This window comes from Notothenia rossii (assembly GCF_949606895.1).
Source record: "Notothenia rossii genome assembly, chromosome: 2".
NCBI classification, from domain to species: Eukaryota; Metazoa; Chordata; class Actinopteri; order Perciformes; family Nototheniidae; genus Notothenia; species Notothenia rossii.
Window position 1 is genome coordinate 20,284,240 of NC_136904.1, and position 21,730 is coordinate 20,305,969.

The window sequence follows — 21,730 nt, forward strand, 5'->3', positions numbered from 1 at the left end:
ATGCTCCAAAAGAGTTATCTTCCAAGGCAAACATGCATTAGATGTATTTTATGGTTGGCACTGCACAACTTCAGTTTCACTGCTTCCAACTGGCATCATCTCTGATTAAACTTCCAGCTCACACAAACGTGATCTTTGGCAACTAATTGCTGGATATCAAACATGTTTGAAAAGAGTTCCAGCTGATCCGTTTTATATCACAAACTTCAAAGGGAATAAAAGAGAGTAAAGGGAGATGGTTTGGCAAAAAGTCGCTGCCTGCTACAAACATCTTTCCTGAACCCCTTTAAAAGAGTCAAGCTACCTGCACCCAGACAAAGGAGGAGACAGCTGTCCTCGCTGCAGATTATCAGCAGCCTAACACAAGTGGGGGTTTTGTAATGTCGCTGGTAATTATGTGCCTCCTGAATCTGATGAATAATCTGTGCGCAGGCTGGAAAACACTTTGTGCGGTGAGTGACTGGGGAGCTTCACTCATGAGCAGGTGTCCACACAGATTCATAGAGTGAAGTGAGGTTTTCATTCCAGTGCTCAAAGTCCCTCCTGTCCTTATCTTTCAGGAATTATATGATTATATACAGTACATTTTGTGGCAGCTGTGTTTAATGTTGACTGTTTTTATTTGTCATGGGAAGGCTCATATTATTGGGTTTTTGTGCACAGTAAGATTGCGGTTACTATTATGAGCAAGATAATTTTATAACACACATTTTTTGTACGATATTGAAGTTAAAGCACACAAAGTCATAGTTTCGTCCACACATTATTCCCTTTCTCTGCCTTATTTTCTCCTCTCTCTCATCTTTTGACAGCCTTATTTGAAAATATTTGTCAATAATACTCCACCCGATAAATCATTACCACAGTAATTGTGTAAGTAGTTTTACTGTGACAGATGTCAACTATATTAAGAAACCTATTAAAAACGTTAGGTTGGGATTGTATCGAAACAGCCAAGAGGACTGCATATCTGAGCTGCTATCATCCGCTCTCCTCTCAACATGACCAATGAGCTAGACAGTTGCTATTCCCAGAGCCAATTACCATGCACGTGCTATTACTGTTTCTTTTTAAGGAAATAATCCATACAGTAGAGTTATAAAAGGTTAATTCAAGTGAATGTACAAAACTCTAAATGGTTTAAAATTTGAGTTATTTTAAGATCATCGCTACCTTTTTAGAAGAATAGCACAAAGCGCAGGCTAATGGGACTGCAGTCTTGAGTATTTTCTCTGAATTCAGTGTGCTTAGCTAGTATTTCAGCAGCATGCACTTTTATTTTTGCTGACAGATTCAATACTGGTTTGTCCCCTTGCTGTTCTCTGCATTGTCAGAGTGTGAATATGTACACCTTCACAGTATATGCGGTCTTTGGTGCACACTCATGCTTAACCTTGGACGTTATGAGGTTGTTTTCCCTCTTGTTGAATTTGTTTGCAAGCTCTTCATGTAAGCAAAAAACAATCATTATTTGTATAAGTATTTAACCTTTTTAAATGTTATTCAAGAAATGTTAACAATGCAGATTACTCTTATTGGTTCTGTGTTGTGTCTAAAACAGATGTTTGTAAAAGTGTTTTCATACTGCAGTGCCACCCTGCTATGCTTTTCTAAACTGGGTTGCCTACTGGTGATTTAAACACTGTTTCTGTCACCTTCAGTCTTATCTGTGTCTTCTTCTTTTGTTCCACATTAACCTATTTTTGGTTCCTATGACATTCTTATCTTCCCCTCCCCACCTTCTCCCCTGCACCTTTTGTCATTCCTCTTATTTGACACACTCCTCCTCTCCTTTGTTCCTCTAACAGTCTCCTCCTCTTCCCCCCCCTCTCTCCTTTAGGAGCTGCTGTTCAGTGTGTGTGCCCTGAACGTCATCTCCACCATTGTGTGTGCTCTAGCCACTGCCATGTGCTGTATGCAGATGGTCTCCACTGATGTGCTGCAGATGGTGAGTGTTATGGAAATGCAGACAACAACATTAGCTACCTTTTATTTTGTTTTTGATGACCACCATGCCGCTATCGGTTTTAAGATAGCGGAGGATTATGTTTGTGGTTGAAATGTACTGCTTGGCAAGTTAATGTAAACACGTGCAGTGAAGGTCGATTGCTGAAGGACTTCTCTCAGTTTTCCAAAAACATCCCACTGGGTTTCTCCTCTAAGGTACACTCTCCTCAATATGACCATTGTTTCTTATTTTAGGTGGAACAATTCAATTATGACCAAAAGCTAAATGCCTTCAGTCATGAGGGAAATAAGCATAGCCAATCTCCCTTTTGTTTCTCACAACAATAGTTATTTGAATGCCTCTCTAAACCCATCAGCAACTGGAAAGGTAGAGCAATACTGCCAACTCGATACCGCATATGAAAAAGCTTTGCAGAAATCCTTGATGTAAGACCCTTATACACATTTTATGATCTCTGCTGTGAATTAAGTGTATCCTGAAATTAGTCTGGATATTAAAAGTGGTGCTTGACAAAAGGTTAATGTAGCAGGAAATAAGCAGGGATCTCAGCTCTGTAATAGCTAGTCCAATAAATGAAGTTTAACTCAGAATATAAAGTACATTACATTATTTTCATCTCCATGCCAGTCCCAGTTCAACAAAGATCCTTATGCTTGCAAACACAATCAGTTAATGCAGTGATAACAGGGATAACTGCAGAATACAATTTTTTGATCCCACAGACAGGACCATAGAAATAAGATTATTTCTTTTAAAACTGTGACTATTTAAGAAGAGAAATATTGAAAAATAAATGTATCTGAAGCTTTTTTAAATGACTAGCAATTACAATGGTACTGAGACATCTTCCCACATTGACATAAGGACTTAATTCCCAATTGGTATCTGCATCAGTGGCACAATTTGAGATGATGAAAGAGGTGTCACGTTGTTCCCAGAGAAACCAGTCTAGACCTGTGGAGATCTAATTTGTTTTGGTGTGAATTAATAATAATTAATTAATTACCTGTATGTTCAATTAATTGGGGGCAGTTTTTGATGTTTATGCTCGTTTTTAGCTGCATGTCTTGCAGACTTTACATGTCTGAAGGTATCAAATTACAGTATGTTATTGAAACACGTGAATGCACACATGCAAACCACAAAGAGAACTTCTAAAATATGAAGTTGCTGGAAATAGTGTCATCTAACTAATGATTCACAGAGAGAAAAGTCAAGGCAAATTGATTTGAGTAGCAGCTTTTAATATCAGCACAAATCAAAATGCTTCACATAAGACATTGGGAAAAAAGGGAACAGGTGTAAAAGAAACACAAGGCAATTCAAAAAGACAGGATCACATAAACAGGATCATAAAAAAGAGCAGAAGATTAAAATAAGCTTTAGAAACAGTAAAAAACTAAAAGACAAAGGACAAACATATTGTCCTATCTCAAACAATCTCACAGAGTTTCCAAGAGAGGCCTTATTTCCCCATTAAACACAAGAGGTGTTAACATTTATTGAGCTCAGTAAATGTAACCGAGTCAATAGCAGCAGTGGCAGCCTGGAGATTAGCAACGCTGGCTGGCTGTTAGTTGAAAAAACATCTGACTGAGGAAAGTAAATGAGCAGCGCTTCCAGATTGCTGTTGAGGTGTCTCTGAGCAAGGCACTTGACCAGCAGTTACTGCAGTGAAGCTTGTTAAGTGACCGACAAGCACAGAGAACAGTAGAGACAAAAAACACCTTTGCACAGTCATGCCTCCCTGGAACAGTTCTGGTCTAAAATAATGAATGCACAACTAAGATCTCAGTGCCTTGTGTAATAAATGCCTGACATTGGTCCTTTTATGCTGTCTTCCAGTTTATGCCGCACAGAGCGCGGGCCCTTAATGCTGACTGTATGACACCCCATGGAACCATCCTCCACCAAACACTGGACTTTGATGAGTTCATTGCTCCCATTCCTCCACCACCATACTACCCGCCAGAGTACACCTGCACCCCCTCCATGGATGGACAGAGGTGAGAGGCAGAATAACAATATCAGCATCACATATTCTCCCAGTGCTAACACTAAGTGCTCAGTGCTCCCCAAACTCTGGAGCCAATGTATCTTCTGGGATTTGTGGATGCTTTCAGGCAACAACAATAACATTTTAATTTGCTAACAAAAAGATATGCTGGCTATATTGTCAACCATGGTTTATATAAATGACTTCCTATAAAATAGTGCCGGGCAATCCAGAAAGTCAGTATATTTGCTACAAAAGAAATACTACAGGTTAACTGCTGTAAGTATATGTTACTGATTTCATTGGGATTAAATACATTTTGTGCAAAAGGCGACATAAAGCACATCCGAGAGGGCAGCAAATCAAATGGGAATAAAGGCTATATAATATAAAACAGTGGGCAGTGTTTATCGGATTTAAGTTTTATTAAAAAGATTTTAAGATATTCATTTACAATTGCACAATTGTGTTGCTATGGAGAAATATTTGAGTTCTGCAACATGTATTGAAACTATATCAGCAATAGGAATGAGTGGTTACTGATTGTCAGGCTTACAATCTTAAAGCTTACAATTTTCCGAAAAGGCACTGCATCGGTATTTTTGATATTGATATATTTGACTATGATACATATTGTTTTGAGTCTTTTATAGTACTTTCCTACCTGCCCATCCACAGACATCTGAATGAATCAGATACTGAGGGTTTTTATGTGTTGTAAAAGTGTTGAAAGAGATGCAGCAATAATTGCAAATAATATTAGAAGAAAAAGTCCGAAACTTGAGAGACCTTTGGTAACAAGATGTTACGTTTACTATAAAGACAAGATTATATCTGTCTGGTTTAGGACAGTAACTGTAAGCTATTTGTCAGGTTAAAAACTGACATTTCTACTTCATGTAGACCCTCCTTGATTCTGGAGAATATACACGTGCTCTGGGCAACATTTGCATCCAAACCCATCATATTAAGCAGCAGTGGCATGTGTCTGTATCATCACTTCTGGTGTTAACATCCATGGTCAGCTCAGAGCATTTCCTTACACTAAGCAGCTGAGACATCCCTGAATCTCAGCTGTTGTGAAAGATTGGTCTTCCCCCTCCTTCATTACTACCTTAATTTTATGCCATAGAGAAGGCTGCTGTTGTAGCCATTTGGCAAGAAGCCACATCTGCTTGTCAATTATGCCATAAATATAAACAAGGCAGAAGAAGCATTTATGGTGTCCCTGCCCCGGGCCGGGGAAGTGTCATGACATCATCATGCCTCGCATGATTGGTGGAAACTTGCAGGTTTTATTTCATGCTCTGCCACTTTAGAGCAGAATGGGGTTGTAATTAAAAGATATGACTGCACGCATGGCTGCCTATTCTTAATTGGCATCACTGGGGACATTGGTGGTGCACATTAAATAATATTATACCCATATTGAGTATATCAGCTATATTGGAGTGTTGGCAACAAGAGGATACATCCTTTCTCCCCTAATAATTGTATTACTTTCTGAAACACTCTGGATTGTGTGACTCTCGTCACTCTTTTCACCCTGTTTGTTGATATATTTTTGTATTTTAACTGATTTTTTTGATGTTGTGTCCTTCACAGAGGCCTGCATTTGGATTTCCCCCATTCTCCCTTCAGTGCCATTTATGGGGTGCCCATCAACAGCCCAGGGACCCTGTACCCAACAGACCTGCCTCCTCCATATGAGTCTGTGGTGGGGCAGACCCCTGCCAGCCAGGTGAGAACATCAACAAACAACACTGTCTTAAATACGTTCTGTATGGATAATGAGGCGCATGAAAATATGTCTTTGTTTCCAAACAGAGCAGGCCAATCCATAGCTCAGCTTACTTCGTTGGCACAATACTAATAAGAGCTCACATGAGGATGCTAAAATGCTGATGTTTGGCGGGCTTAGAGTTTACCATATTAGTTCACCGTGTTAGTATTATAACTTTTGTCGATTAGTGGTAAACATATTTCAAAGCTAAGGCTGGTATTAATGTGATTAGTTTTGCATTCAAGTTATTGCACTTCACTCATAACCTTAAAGGTCAACATTAAAATGGTGCTAGAGGAAAGGTCAGGAGAGCGTATCTAGGGAGAATGAGTCACACTTTTCATTAGAATAGTTTTATAAGTAGATAATCATGAGTGAATTGCATAAGAATAAAGTAGTTTGGTAAAAATTCAAACCATTTAGATGTTGATGAGATGTTCATCGCTAAATGCTTGGTGTTTTATTTACTTGTGTCATAATAGCATTACTGCGTTGTTCATCTTGCATCCGCATTTTGAACAGTCTAGTTATTATCGCACAAAATCAGCCAATTTATTCTGAATATTTATCTTCTGTTTCAGATTTACTGATGCAGTCTCTTTTGTCTGTCGCGTTACACTGATCATAGCATTTTACAGGCTATTGCGTCTCAGCATGTCATTGTAAAAAAAAAAGTAAAAATAACTTTTCTAACATGCAGGAAAAATCTTCCATTATATTATCAACAACATTTAACGCCGCAAGCTTTCAATCCCTTATACATGTTAAATTCATGGTTTGCTTATTTGACAGTGATCTTCACATAAAAAGGTTTCTTGATCGGTAACTAGTGGGAGTTGGCAGTGTTTGATAGGCACATTTAGCTGATGATATGAGGCCCCTTATGCAGTTGTGTAAACGTATTACACTGTACCTTTAAAAGCACATTAGCAAATCCAATTAAAGCTCCTTATTTAACTCTGCATGAGACATTACTTTCCTACAAAGTATTTTTCTGTTAGTCTGTTGTGGACCTATAGGGCCCTCTACAGACCAACTCTGGTTGTGAAGGCTCTACACACAGCTGCTTTTATTGAATACTGTTCATACAAAATATCCTGCATTTCCATTATCTGTTCAAATTAATTCTGATGCAAACTTTGCTGTGATGTGGTCCATGTCTATTAATAACTTCCGCTTCACAGCTCACCACTAGCATAGAGCAGCAGGCCACTGAATCCAGTCTGTGTGAGAGAAACACCACTGCAGGATTCAGCACTCAGGGTAAAGACGGTTTAATTTTGTAGAGGATCTTCAAGTGTCTCTGTTTATTGGTAGCTATGCTGATAATAACTTTCCCCTCACCCTCAGCCTCGGTGGACAGTGCATCACTGATGGTGTCTGAGGTGGTGGATCCGGACCAGACTTGCTCCTCAGAGGACTTGTGCTCCCTGGAGGTCCAGGGCTCTGACTCCTCTCCCTATGGCATGATCCACACTGCCCCTATGGAGGGAAGCTGCACCAGCCTGGAGCTTTGTACACGTGACCATCGTGGGCTGTCTAACAATGACGCTCGGCCCAGTGATACAGGATACAGTGAGTCATCACACACCCATTCTCTGGAGCGCTCCCCAGACTGGTCATCGGAAAACTATAGCAATCTAGACCAGGAGGAAAACACACATCCTTGTGAGGAACTCCGGTCTGCAATGCACATATGCGACGAGCTTGCATCAGCCAAATATTTACCAGAGGAGCCACCGAAAGCGTCAACACACTCCCTCATTAAGGCCCGAATGATGAGCCGGAAGCTCACACTCCCCGTCACTCTCCCACAGCCGCCACAGCCTTGCTCCCCAATCTCTGTGGCCTCCTCTGGGGGAACTTCAGCCATCAGTCCTATGGCTCCTTCTCTTTCCCCCTCCCCTCCCAGCAGGCCACGCAGCCATAGGCTGTGTTTCAGTGTTTGGTCGTCCTCCACATCCCAGCCCCCCTCTACCTCAGCCCAAAGTGGCTCCTCACCCTCAGACAGGCCTCGGGGGCTCCGAGCAGCCAGGCGGTACCGAAAACTGGCACGCATAGTCCGCTCCACAAGTGACCCCATCTCCTGCTCCTCTACAACAGGAAGTGAGTTTGGCAAGAATTGTACAATTACACTGCTGATTAAATACTCCACTTCAATATAATAAGAATAATCGGCTTTTAAGAGCTTAAGTGATTAGTCATGTAATCTATCATGTATGAGTCATTTTTTAGGAAAACATCATTCGGTTTCAAATTCTCCAATGTGAGCATTTGCTGCATATTGCATCACTTTAAACTAACAATCACTGAGTTTTTGAAACTTGAAGAGCCTTTATCTTGGAATCTGAAAGCTTGACATTTTATTGACTAAACAATGTATTAATCAAGCAGGAAACAAATTGGCATGTTTATTGATTATTGAATTAGTCATTAGTGGCAGCCCCACATGTGGCAGCCTCTCATTGTTAACAAGCAATAGTGGAATCTGTAACCACCAACAGCATTCCTGCTTTGATGTGTCCACACTAAGTGTTTTGTCTCCCTCTACAGGTGAAAACACTGTTTGCATCTCTGCAAATAACCCTGAAGCTGAAGATTTAACTCACACACCACCAGAGCAAGGTACCATCATAGAATAAAACTGTGGCTTTGTGTGATGGTGGGACACCTGCTACTAAACAGCATTCACACCCTTTTTTATAACATATTTGGCAATATCTGGCTGTGTGAAGATCTAATTTAACAAACCTTATTAAAACGCATGTAAGTTATCCTCATTTGGAAACCAACTTTGGGGATCTTTAGTTTTTTTTTTTAGATAAGCTGAAGTATTAGTTATTTCTTAATTAAACTATTTAAACCCTATTATTGGATTATCTAAAAAAATGCATTATTGCACGGCTGAAAACCGAATAAGATCCTGAACCAATTATAATTCAGCTGATAATGAAAATGTGTCACGTCAATGAATTAGACAACTGTGATTTCACTTCACCCAAAGCACTTAATCCACTGGCATTGACCTTGCTTTTAATTGATTTCATGTTTTTTTTTCTTCCTGTTTTATCAACAGAGCCAACGGACGTTACAACAGGCGTAGTTGGAGCTAAACCCAGTCACACAAGCGTGAGGAAGCAGCAAAAGGAGGGCAAGAAAGTTGACTTCCCCCTTAAACCCCGCGGCATTCACACACACTCCTCCCACGATCGTCCACACTCCCTGGCTGACTTTAAGATGTACAAAGACACCAAAGTACTGGTGGCCAAATTCCTGGAGCACTCAAGCTGCAGTCTACCTCCTGAAGTCCAGCAGGTTGTCAACAACATCAAGTGTGTCATCAAGTCGGATGAAAAACACATGGAGGAGGCCATTTATAGTGCCAACGTCATAGATCAGGTAACTGATTTAGACAGCATGACAGCAGCTTGTGGGCCTGTTAATAGTTTTTTATTTGTTAGCAGTATAACTATAAGATTAGCAGCCCTTTCAGATGGTATTGCTTGATTACATGCCAGAAAATGAACATATTAGATGGATTATTGCCCACATCTAAACTGTAACTGTTAGGATAACCTTTAATTCTTGAATTGTTGAGAAACTAACACAAAACAGACAAATGACAATGTGTTACTATCTTTATTTCTTGACTATGTGTTGTTGTACAGGTGATGGCCCAGCGCATCAATGGCAGTCCCAGGAAGCGTGGTCACGAGGATCTTCACCTGCAGAGCTGTGGTGCTTTGAGTTCATCCCCTTCGATGCGCCGTCCTAAACATCTCCCACAAACAACCAGCGCCTCCACCAATCCACTGGACTGCTCTGAACAAAGCCTTGAGTGCAAAGAAACTATTCTCTGACCACTCTCCGAACAAGGACGATCAAAACTCTGAGGGCATTTCCGAATGCTGGTGTTGCAGCCACGCTTTGTTGTGCAGCCGACATCTGTAGAGTAATGAACAACTCTTCCTGAAGTGAAAGATCATTTATTTTCTTGTGTGTTCGCAGGCAAACTGAAATGGTCTCATACTGTATCTCCTAGTGCCCTGTGAGACCGTGCCAAGTCATCAGCAGAAACGGTAGCAAACTCAGACTGAGCCAACCAGTATCTGTAGTGGCTTCTTTCTCATCAGAAAAACAAAAGAATGTTTCTCCCTCAGGGGATCTTTTCTACAGAGTTTCATCTCAAAAAGAGTTTCAAAAGCTAACACACAGCTGGAAAGTTTGTATCTGTGACTCAAAGAAAAGGGAGATTGTGTTTTCAGTATTCCTCTTGTCCTCATAAGAAACAGAAATAAATATGTTTGTAATAAACTGTGAACTGGGCATTTCTAGCCATTTCTTTGCAGGCTTTGTGGAACTGTTACTGATAGGGTGGTAAATATGTGTGGTGCAGCTGGTTAAAAAAACATCACAGATTGTGGATTATTTAACTTACCTCATTGTGTTCTTATCAGTGTTACAATAAAATATGAGTTTGTATCTTGTGGTTTTTGTTCTTATTTCAATTAACCTTTTTATCTGTTAGATTCTGTTTGTCAGACTGTATTTGTCAGAATTATTGAACATCTGATTTCATCCACCAGAACTGACTAAAATAATACAAACAAAGGACCAAACACTATCATTTCCACAAATATCAATGTGGTGAAGCAAATAGGTGTTTTGTTCTGTAGTGATTGCAGAAATACCTATATTTGCAATGCAACCAATACAGTAGCAATTCTCATTGCAAATAGACCAAGTGACGATACAATATTAAGTTTGGCAACATTTCAATGAGGCGTGGAGAAAATCTATAGTCCGGTTTAAAATCACATAGCATTGGCACACCTGAATATTCCAGTTAATCAATGCATAATGCTTTTTAATGCCACTCAAAGAGAAACCACATTTAGTTATCACTTATTTGTTAACAGGAGGGAATTGTTTACACGCTTAGTTTTTTCAGCCAATATCAACTGGTATACTATGTGCAATGGCCCATTTATTTTAAGCAGACAATGATAACAAAAAAAACATTTTGTTTTCTAGACTGAAACGGAATACTTTCTAATCACAAATCTGGACCCTAATGTCATTATAACTGTAAGGTGTTCTTTCAGACAGCCATGTGCATCCGGTCTTTAGCCACCTCTACTAAACTAAAGAATTTAGAAGCCCTTTCTGTCAGAAAAGTCCTTTGTTTAGACAACACAGGTTCAAGTTAATAGTTTGTTTTAAAATAAATTGTACACATTAAGGCTGCGGTGTAAAAACTGGATCATATGTCAAAGACAAAAGCTTTACTATCAACAGACCAATTAGGCCACTTGTCCTTTGTGCTGCTACCATGACATGGACATTTATTTTGAAATGTATTTAGTAGCATAAACCGGAAATTGCGCAGGTGGATGGCAGCTAGCTTCACACAGCGCATAAATCATGTTTGGTAGGCAGCGAAAGGTGGAGAGTCTGATACAAAGCCTGTGTCCTTAGTGATTGTCAGGGTTTGGCTAAATATATATCGAGGATTACGCCCGTCATCCGCAAGAAGAGACGACACTTTTGTGTGAGACAGGCGCTAATTAATGTTTTTTTCGCATCAACCGTTGTTGCTAGCTAGTGTAAAGCGGTTAGCAGCGTTAACGTCAATAGGAGCTAACGTTAACGTCATATCGGTACCGACAATCATCACCGGTCCTATTTGACGGCGATTCTGTGATTAAAGGAACTCCAACCCTCTGCGTATGCATCCTACAGTTTACAAGTGGGCAGCGTAAAATGATGAGCTTCAGCTAACCCAGCTAGCTGTTTGATTAGTGTTTGCTCTCCTCACTGCCACGGTGCCGAGTGTCCACGTCTAGTGTCGTCTGCTGTGTTGAACGGAGCCAGCTGAGCTAGGCCACGTCCCTGCGGGCGTATTTCATCTTCCCCACTGACATTGGACCCTTAACAGAGAAGATGCGTGTTTGCAGAAGGAGGAAGGAGAGTAAAAAAACAGTAGATATGTGAAAAGTATTGATCCTTCATGACTCTGTGTCTGTATAGTGTTTGCTTTTCCGAGCAGTTGCCGCATAAGCACGGCATGTCACGTAGACGGATGTGTTTTACAGACTACTCTCACTGAGTCTGCAGGCTGAAGTATCGTTACACTTTGTTTTTGAAATGGTTGGGTTTGGTGCAAACCGACGGGGAGGCCGCCTCCCGTCCTTTATCCTCATCTTCTTGATGGTGATCATCGCCATACTGTCTTTCAACTACTGGACAGTGTCCAACAAGCACGGCCACTTGCTGGACGAGCTGCTGGAGGTGCAGACGCAGGTGAAGCGCACGGACGCGGCGCGGAGCCGGCTGGAGAAGCGCAACTCGGAGCTGATGGTGCAGGTGGAGACGCACAGGAAGCAGATCGACCAGAAGGAGGTGGACTACAGCGTCCTGGAGGGCAAGCTGCAGGCCCGGGAGACTCTCATTAAAAAGTGCACTGATGAAAAGGTATAGTAGCATTGTCTGATCCCAACCCTTGATTCATTTAATCCATATTCAATAGAATCTAGCAGCATAAGAAATGATCAGAGGATGCACGTTGTGCTTCACGTGGAAACAAGTAACCAAAGCTCTCACTGACTGGCATAAGCCTTCTGACTAATCATTCTCAAGTATAGACATACATCAATGTATGTCTATATTTTGGGCATAACTGGTCGAAACAGTGGTGGAAGAAGTACTTGTATCCTATAATTAAGTATTGGAGTAGAAGTATAACATGGTATACAACATACAATACTTAAATAAACTAAGGTCATGGCCAAACTGTAATTGTACTTGGCTACATTATACCACTGCTACTGCTGTTTTGCAATATTTAATTTAGGGGTGAAGTAATACTTTCTTAGATTAAACATTAATAGGGCTGCAAAAACACAGCAGCGCTATTGTTCATTACACTAAGCTAGTCAGTAAATAAAGAACACATAACTGTTAGGCAATAAGGAAACGTTTATATTTCAATCCACATCACAACATTACAATAACCTAAATCTTATTAAGGGGTAAACTATATTTCTGTGATCTTCCATCTCTATCAGATGCAGCATGTAAATGAAAACGTCTGTATTTGATGATGGATGACGATCATTTTAATTACTCTAAAGAGGCATGGCGATGGAGTCATTTTAAAGAAAGCAATAATGTGTCTCTATTAGTCTATGGTACCAAGTTTCAGATATTACATAAATGTCTCCTTCCTTAGAAACCAACAACTCATATCTCTCTCAAGTGTTTGGAAATCTATCCCATTTAGGTTTGAAGAAAAGGTGTAATGGTGTTGTTTCACTGCCTCTCAGCCATTTGTATAGTATCTACGTTTCGCACACTTGTTTGCTCCACAAGGCTATTCCCACCTTTTGCCCTATTTAGTGGACCAGCCAGCAATTCACTGTTTTGTGTCCCGGCACTCTCTGAACATCAGTGTGTGTCCAGTTGCCCTGGGAGACAATTAGAGCACAGATGGAGGGGTAGGGGGGGTCCTGTAATTTTCATTCAGTCTGACATGCTTATTTCTCATGACAAGCATACATTTGTTTAACCTATGGTAATCCTGTTTGTGGCGTAGCGTCATAGTCATACCTCATCCAGTAGACATAAAGCAGGAGAATTTAGACATTTTGAGAAGAAACTCATTGTGGAAAAGGTTGGATCCTAATAGACAAGTGTATGGCTACCCATTGATAAAGAGTGATGTGTAAACTCAATAAATGCTTGTGTATTTGCAAGGTTCTCTGCCGGAGTATGTGGTTTGAGGAAGGCAGCAATTAGTTGTTTTGCTGACAAGCTGTCCTTGAGCACATATAATCAGATTCCTCCTGTCTTTTAGAGTGGAGTTAATTACTTTCTGAGTGATGCTGCTTATAATGGTACACAAGCATACATAATGGTTGTACATGCACAGCAAAATAAAACCAGCCTGTGTTTTTTAATAGTGAACTTGGCCATTAGTATTAATGTATTCTTGGATGAATAAATCAAAAAGAATAATTTGTCAGTCTGATGGGGAAAGTTTTGATTCTGAATGGTTTCTCCTGCCAACCGTCACACAATGTTTGTTAAACTACTCCCATGTTCTGTTGCCAAAACAAATCGTCGCAAAACAACGGCCCTTTAACAGTTATCCTTCTTGTTATGTGGCACTGTATAATCATCTTCAAACTGACATCTTTTACTGACCACTGAATGTTTCTTTTCCCAATGTGTATTCATCATTTGTGACACCAAACCCCTCTTGGCAGCTAAATGTTTTGACACTGTTGCACTGTTTGTGTAAGAGATTAACAGAAATTTAGTCAGACAGGGTTTTGTCCTGTTGTCAAGGCGAGTAAAGATGGTGACGTGTGGAATAAAGAGGAGCCTATGCTCCCTCGGTTCTTGTTAGTAACTTTAGTATCCGGTTCCATGTTCCTGTAATCAAGATAAGGGGAGGGTTTGAGTTGCAGTTGTTCCACTCCTTTCTTTTGTCAACAGTCTAACCCTGTTTCAACACATCCTCATTGCATACAGTGAGAGGCCTGCAATGCAGAGAAAACAGGGAAAGTTGAGTCTTGAATGGCCTCTACACAGTACAGCGAATACAGCCTCGTGCCCATTGGATTAATGCAGGAAATACAGGAATGAATAATGCCCACCCTTTAGTGTATACAGTCTGTAAATATTCTGGTCATGTTTTCTGTCTGCACAGGAAGCTGTTAAGGACTTTTTAGGAAGTGCCAGACGAAAAGCTTTAGTCTTAACATCTCTTGACCTTCATGCTGTATTTGCTGGCAGCTCTTTCCTTATTGCCTTCTGTTTCTGCAATTATAACTTAATATGACTGAATGTACTGCTTTTCTGTGGTGATTCCTCTCTTTATGCTCATCAAAGTTAATCTGTATTTTTGACGGAACAATAATTGTTTTAACATCACAAATTCTGCAATATTCGGTGGACTTTTGATACTTTGTGTCTGGTATAAAACCTCTCGCTGTTGTGACATAAAAGTGGGGCCATTATTCAAGATCACCACAGGTTTTGAGTTTTTTCAAAGGCAAACTAAAACTTTTTCAAACCTACCGGTATAGTTTGATACTCAAAGATTGAGTTCGTGTTTGACTTTAGGTCCAAGTGTTCCTCCTTGACCCTTGTACTGTTTGCCTTTATACACTGCCGTGTATTAGATTAGATTAGAAGCATTTATTATCATTATACAAGTACAATGAGAACTTGAAGAGTAAAGCTACTCCTTTTTAAGGTGCCTTTGTGAGACAAGTGTATTGGCTTTTATTACAGTGAACCAGGGTTTCTAGTTCCTGTTCTCTCAGTGTAAGGGAAGCAAGTAAAAAGGGTCACAAACCACTTTGTGCAACCAATGTCTGTGCTGCTTTCTACTAAGTATTTCTCAACATGACATTGGCGCCCGGGATTTTAATTACAGTCTAATACCCCATCCTGGTTTTGATAAACAAAAGCACATTGCCTTGTAGCAGTAACTGCTTGTCACAGTGGTGCCATCTGTTTGTGCTTTGAGGTCTTGTTACACAGAGGAACAAGACAAACCTGTTCCTCTTTGTTTTCTCCTGCGTTACTTACTGCATAGTCTAATCATTATAGAACCTGTTGAACCATTTAGTTGTCTATGGCTTAGCAGGTTCCTCCTTTTAAGCTTTTGTTCTACGAGTTTAGGGTGCAATAGTGTTTATGAAGCCCTCCTTTAGGTGATTAGACTTCTGAACACATTTCCTCTCTTCTGACAGATTAAGGTGCAGAGTGATGTCACAGCCCAAATGACAGAAATACAAAGGCAGAAAGGTAAGACTGTAGCTCTATCTGACCAGCAGAGGGCACTATCCAATGCCAAATCTGTGTCTTCAGAAAACATATTTTATTTAACACTCTAAAATAATGTGTTTGTGTGACTTCAAACAGAGCAGCTAAATGAGCTGAAGCAGGAGTTCATTAAACAGGAGGAGCAGCTCAGAGAAGTGAAGAAAAATAGCACTACCTTGGAAAGGAAACTGGAGTATGAGAGGTATGTTAAATCTTTACAACTTGCTGTCATCCTTAATGATTGCCTTGGGTGTTTTTTCACTTTGACAATCACAGTTTTTCACTCGTAAAAAACCTTTGACATATCTACAGCACTTGAATTTGTGCTTATTATTATTATTATTATTATTATTATTATTATCCACTTTTATGACAAGTTGCTGGTTTTTGGATGAAATATTCAATGTAGTTTGCTGATAATAATGAATTGGTTATCTTAATTGACTATTTACTGTACTTGTGTTTCTGTGAGGCAGATCTACACTATACATTGGGTGTCATAAGGTTGTAAAAATGTATTTAGAAAATATATTTCTGCTCAGTTTTGAAAAAACGTGTTTCCCTGCTATTTGCACACATCACTTTCATAGTTTGGTGAAAGTATGTGTGTAAAACTAACGATGAATATTTGTTTGCTAGTTTACAGTGTGGGCGTCAGATTGCACAACTGAAAGAAGAGAATGAAGAAACAAAAAAGACCCTGGAAGAACAAACATCCAAGCTTAGACAGGTTCGTATTTATAAAACATCAGCAATCAAGAAAGGGACATTTTGGAATGACTGTTGTTAATGGTGGAAGGCTGTGGCCCTCTGCTCCTCAGCACCGAAGCATTTATAATATCTAACTGTACATCAATCTAAAGCTCCCTTATTTAATTATTCAGAGTGTAATGGACGGCCAAAAGGGTGCAGGGGCAGGAAGACACACAGATGGAGCACCCGGGGAGGAGATGGCTGGAGAGCGCCATACAGTGGCCACTCACCGGCATGACAGTCCAGTTTTAAAAGGTACAATGGAAGTGATGTGTCAACCAAAGCTTAAACTGTGTTTATTGATTTTCCTTTTATTCCTTTGCACTTATAAGATAAATGTAGTACTTGATACCAATTGCTTATAATTATTTCAAAGATTTTGTTGATATCATACCCACACTCTGTTTGTTTCCTGTGGTTGGCAACCCTTTTTTTATGCAACTATTTAATGAGGAATAACTGAAGTCCCATTCCCTGTGCTCTAGAAGAGATGAGTAAGCCTGGCAGTGATGCTGGCATGCCTGGTATTGAAGACAGTGAGGTGGGAAAGATCGACGATGTGCAATTTGGTAAGCATTATTTTAAGGGGACATTTTTTTAAGGCAGTAAAATATAAATTAAGACTATTGTTTATGTTTTTAGTTATTCTAATAATAAACCATATAAAGGTAAAATAAAGGAGAATTGTGCGCATTACTGATAAGATAACATAACTTAACCCAAACGTAATTTCTAAAAATCTAAAACATTCAAAGTAAATTAAGGGCAGTGAATTTTCTAATCCTGAATTCGTCAGGTAAGCTATTCAAAATAAATATGTGAAAGAATCAGCAAATTACATTGCGAATTAAAAAGTAGTTTACAGGTAAGAAAAATGTCAAATTGAAACAAAAACTGGGTCCACTCCATTGTATGACACTAAGTGTGGTATCTTAAGTATATTTGATTCCCCAAGATTCACACTTTGTCTCCCAATTGATCCACAGCCTTGAAGAAGCCAGCCATCACTCAGAAGCACGATGAGGCCCCTGATATGGTGGTGGGAGCTGGTGCGGGACCTGGAGTCGGGGCAGCTGATGGCCCCGGGGGCCAGGGCCTGTCTCTGGATCAGCCCGGGCTGCAGCAGGACCGAGTGGAGGCTCGAGCAGTGATTGAAATTCCCAGTGTCATCAAACAGGCAGACAAACCTATAGTGTTTGAAGAGGACAACAAGGCCGTCATCAAGGCAGACGAACTAGGAGAACAGCAAAGACAAGTACATGGTACAGAATGCGTCACATCTATATGATTGGTTTTAATTACAGATGTCATTTTTTACCCATGACCCCGATCTGAGTCATTCAATATGAGTACCTGCCAATACCGAGATCCGGGTTTTATCTTTGTACATTTTTATAGATTCTTCCCAGTCTTGTGTAAAATTCAGGTGCCATATTAAATAACACAAATGGAGTAGTTTTGCTACATTGTGTTTTATGAATGACAGGTTATTAAACAGGCAATAGTTTGCCCTGTATTGGGGGAAACTAGCTGTGCTGTAGCTCAGATTTAGTTAAAGCATACAGTATAAGGAGGTGGTTTACAACAGCAAATCCTAACCGTGTTTCTTATTGTAGCTCCTGATAATGTCAAAGGTGACAGCGAACACTTGAAGGGGATCCCTCTGCCTCCTAACCCAGTACAGGTGCCCAACCCCCTCCAGCCTCACCACGCCAAAGGCCAGGTTCCAGCAGAGCCGGTGCGCCACCGCCAAAGTGAGTTCCTCCTCCATACTTTCAAAAAGCTAAATCATTTGCAAGGGAATTCGGGGTTGGAGAGAAGTTTTTATTTATTTTTAAAGGTATGGGAGAAATGCAATACACAAGGAACTGTACATTTCTGTTAGCTATGCCTTTGTGCTTAGCTGCTGCCTCCCTGCTCCCTGTGATGTGTGCCAACGCAGAGGGTGAAATACAACTTTGAGTCATGCTGTCTGTGTGAATTATGCCCATCACTAACTGGTTCCACCCCCACTTCTACATAACAGATTTTCATGAAAGTCAGTTGTAAGTCATGTCATGTCTGAGAAAGGCTAGGAGCTCTGTCAGGGAGGAGAGAGGGCTCAGTGGCAGAGGAGAGGAGACAAATCACAAACACCTGGCTCCCAGATGATCCTTTCCTGCTGCCTGGCTTCTGCTCTGCTCTGCTGCCTTCTCTCCCTCCTCCTCCTCCTCCTCCTCCTCCTCCTCCTCCTCCTCTTCCTCTGTTTTCATATGCTCTATCCTTTCACCTCCCCTTACATCTGTACCTCTGCTGTACTGCTGCTCACTGACTGCATTCAGTTCACGCGTTCATTTTATTTTTCTTCTAATCTTCCGCCTCTGATTTCATTATACTTTCATCCTATTATGACAAATGAACAGCGGCACCCACCAGATGTCTCGTTTTTTGGCAGTGTCTGGTGCTCACTAGACGGGCGCAGCTCGAACAGTGCCTGGCTCAGAGAATCTCGAGTCCCTGCCAGTCCTGTCTTGATCAGAGGTGCCATCTGAAATCAGAGAGGAACACAAACTGCCTCTGATGTCTGTGTCATTATAGATCAGAAGGCAAAACACTCTTTGTTTGTCCATATTTAATGATCAGTTTTTCTACTTTTGGCAATTTATACAGCATTTGAATCAAGTTTTGGAAGTTATAAGAACTCTTATCATGTTCCAACCATTAGAGTTTAAATGGCCATTTTAAACCAGTTGCTGTATCTGAATCTGCATCAAATCGATATTTTTTTCTATCTGCACACTGTAAATGAGGTTCAATAAAAAAAATCACACTTACTGTGCCTTGCTACCTTGAGTTGAATCCACACTTCCTCACAGTACCAACAAAAATAAACATTATTGGATTTACAGCAGGGCTATTGTATGTGATTGATTGCATCGTAAAGATGGTTCAATCAGTAACTCAATCAGTGCTTGGTGCTCTCTAGACTTTACACAGTCCCTCATTACAAAGGGAACCCCATTTTGTTTCCACTCACTCTGCTTTCTAGTCCATGATTTACTCTGCTTCACTCTTCAGGAACACTTGTCTTCTAATTACAATCTTTCACCTTGTGTCCATGCACCTCCTCATCTTTGTCATCCTCGTCATGCGATCACTTATTCCTTCATGCATTCATTATGCAATATTTCATCCATTCCTCGCTGTCTTCCTACAACTGCCGCCGCTTCCCTCCCTTCCTGATGAGGCCCTTCTCTGCCTCCTGCAGGCCGGTTCTTTGATGAGAACGAGTCCCCAGTAGATCCGCAACACGGCTCTAAGCTAGCGGACTACAATGGGGATGATGGGAACGTTGGTGAGTATGAGGCCGACAAGCAGGCCGAGCTGGCCTACAATGAGGAAGAGGATGGTGATGGTGGGGAGGAAGACGTTCAAGGTGAGCCAGGCCGGGGGACCGGACTGCCTGTCCAGATGTGTATCCACCATTCCTCCCTTGCTACCTCCCTCCACCCCTCTCCTGCTGCCGCCCCATGCATTTGTCCCGACAGTTAGAGTAGCTCACAGTACCCTGAGTTTGGTCCATGAATCAGTCATAAACTCCAGATATTTAAGAATTACGATGTAAAAAACAAAACTGCCATGTATGCAGACATTGTTTATTGTGTAAGCCCAGTACAATCTGAGCACCATGTAGAGGGAAACTTGTGGTTCTGTGAGAGCAATTCAATGTCCATCTAGTATTTTTCTCTCCTGCCTGTGCTTCTTTTTAGCTATACCACCTGTCTGTGCCCACCACACATCTGACCCACATTTAGAGCAGTAGATAAATATAGCTCACTGTGTTTGTGAATGTGTCTGTGTTGTTCTCCTTGAAACATTGAAATGCATGTCCATGCTTTATTTTGTTGTTATTGTTTCCTACCATAACATTCTGATTGCCTTTTTTAGATTACATTTGTATTATTTAATTACCGGTAGATTGCATTTGGATACTATTTTGATCTTTAATGGCTATGATTCTTGTTACTTGTTATATCTGATTTATATTTATTTTAGATAAATGTCTGAAAAAATCACCTGAATCATGGGTTGCAAGTCCTCTATGGGAGTTTCAATTCAAACCCACTTTATAAAGTACATCTAAACAATGAAAACATAAATCTTGACACTTGTGACCCAAGTGCATTGTATGTGACCATTTATTTTATGGATGTTTACTGTATTAGTTTGTGTTCTATTGATGTGATTGGACTGAAAGGGAAGACATTGTTAAGATAATTCACTTAGCTTTATGCATCTTATTTTACAATGGAGTATGGTTTCAGCACTTCTTTAAGTGTATTGTTTATTTCATCTCTAATGCTTGTGTTGCTTTCTTTTTTCCTAGATGATGAAGATAGAGACATGCAAGGAGACCGGGCTGTGGATTATGGGAAAAGACATCAAGCCATTGACATTCTTTGAATGGGAAATCATTCAGCTGAAACTCATTACAAATATTCAGACAGTCTTCTACACGTTCTTGAGGAAACAGTTTGAACATCAATATGTTTAAGAATTTATAGGATGCATCTTCTATGTCACAGACTATCATAAAAAGACATTGCAACTAATGAATTAATTCTAAATAACATACTATAATACAAAGAAAAAAATCATGGCACTGTCCGGAGATGGTGATTTGCTAATGGTTCTAAGTTATGGCAGGAGGGATCATATACTGTCCACTGACTGTTGAGTTTGTGATTTGATAACTGCCATAGTTCATACAAAGTGATCTGGAAGAGCCCACTGCTGAACTTCTAAGGTTTGTTTTTGCTGTTTCTTTCAGGTTGCTGTTGCTTGATAAAAACAAACTCTTCACCTGAGATGTTTATCAAAGAGACTAATACGACATTCTGCCTTTCTAACATAATTTTGGGACTTTTACATGGAAAATCTTGTTTTTCTTCGTAGAGTGGGAATGCATTGCAAATGCCAAGGACTTTGCTTAAGGCCTATTAAATCAATTACGTTTCTTTGTGACAGACACTTGAAAGTGATCCTTGTTCTGTTTTTTTTATGATGCCATTGCATGCATATGAAAGTTTTTTTTAATAATAATCAAACTGAGCAAAATACTGATGCTTAAGCAATACTTAGAGCTTTGTTAGTATCCTCCAGTGTGCAAAGATTAAACAAGCACATATAGTACTGACATACTGTACACATGCTTCCATTCATGAGGTCTCTTGTACATAATGTAGTTCAACTGTTACCATTTGTACTGAGGAAAACCTAATTACTCACCTTTTAGGGAAATTTGTGAACATGAAAACAGTTTGTGCAGCCAGAAAAAAGTGATTTCTCATGGAAAGGCACATTGAATGTAATTTTATTTTATTAAAGTTGATGCTTCGTGTCATTTTCCCTT

At 40.2% G+C, this 21,730-nt stretch overlaps 2 protein-coding genes across 6 annotated transcripts in view; both read left to right on the top strand.

The window, feature by feature from the left end:
* Window positions 1-10,230, top strand: part of fam189a1 (family with sequence similarity 189 member A1) — an 85,483-nt gene extending 75,253 nt beyond the window's left edge. For all 3 annotated transcript variants that reach the window (XM_079666226.1, XM_079666227.1, XM_079666228.1), the window contains exons 5-12: window positions 1,841-1,948; window positions 3,815-3,975; window positions 5,571-5,706; window positions 6,933-7,011; window positions 7,099-7,854; window positions 8,302-8,373; window positions 8,825-9,147; window positions 9,417-10,230. In XM_079666226.1, coding sequence (XP_079522352.1) covers window positions 1,841-1,948; window positions 3,815-3,975; window positions 5,571-5,706; window positions 6,933-7,011; window positions 7,099-7,854; window positions 8,302-8,373; window positions 8,825-9,147; window positions 9,417-9,608 — 1,827 coding nt within the window. In that variant the 3' untranslated portion in view covers window positions 9,609-10,230. The remainder of the gene's footprint in view (window positions 1-1,840; window positions 1,949-3,814; window positions 3,976-5,570; window positions 5,707-6,932; window positions 7,012-7,098; window positions 7,855-8,301; window positions 8,374-8,824; window positions 9,148-9,416) is intronic.
* Window positions 10,231-11,133: 903 nt separating this feature from the next.
* On the top strand, window positions 11,134-21,721 carry golm2 (golgi membrane protein 2). 3 transcript variants are annotated; one of them, XM_079664870.1, is made up of 10 exons: window positions 11,134-12,222; window positions 15,513-15,567; window positions 15,685-15,787; window positions 16,225-16,315; window positions 16,470-16,593; window positions 16,827-16,907; window positions 17,325-17,600; window positions 17,955-18,092; window positions 19,586-19,753; window positions 20,705-21,721. In XM_079664870.1, the coding sequence occupies exons 1-10, from the start codon at window positions 11,896-11,898 to the stop codon at window positions 20,779-20,781; spliced, it is 1,440 nt and encodes a 479-aa protein (XP_079520996.1). In that variant the 5' UTR covers window positions 11,134-11,895; the 3' UTR covers window positions 20,782-21,721. The 3 variants fall into 3 exon arrangements, with proteins under 3 accessions (XP_079520996.1, XP_079520995.1, XP_079520997.1); XM_079664869.1 differs by having other exon boundaries at window positions 11,135-12,222; window positions 16,824-16,907; XM_079664871.1 differs by lacking the exon at window positions 19,586-19,753 and having other exon boundaries at window positions 11,138-12,222; window positions 16,824-16,907.
* The last annotated feature ends 9 nt before the right edge of the window (window positions 21,722-21,730 follow it).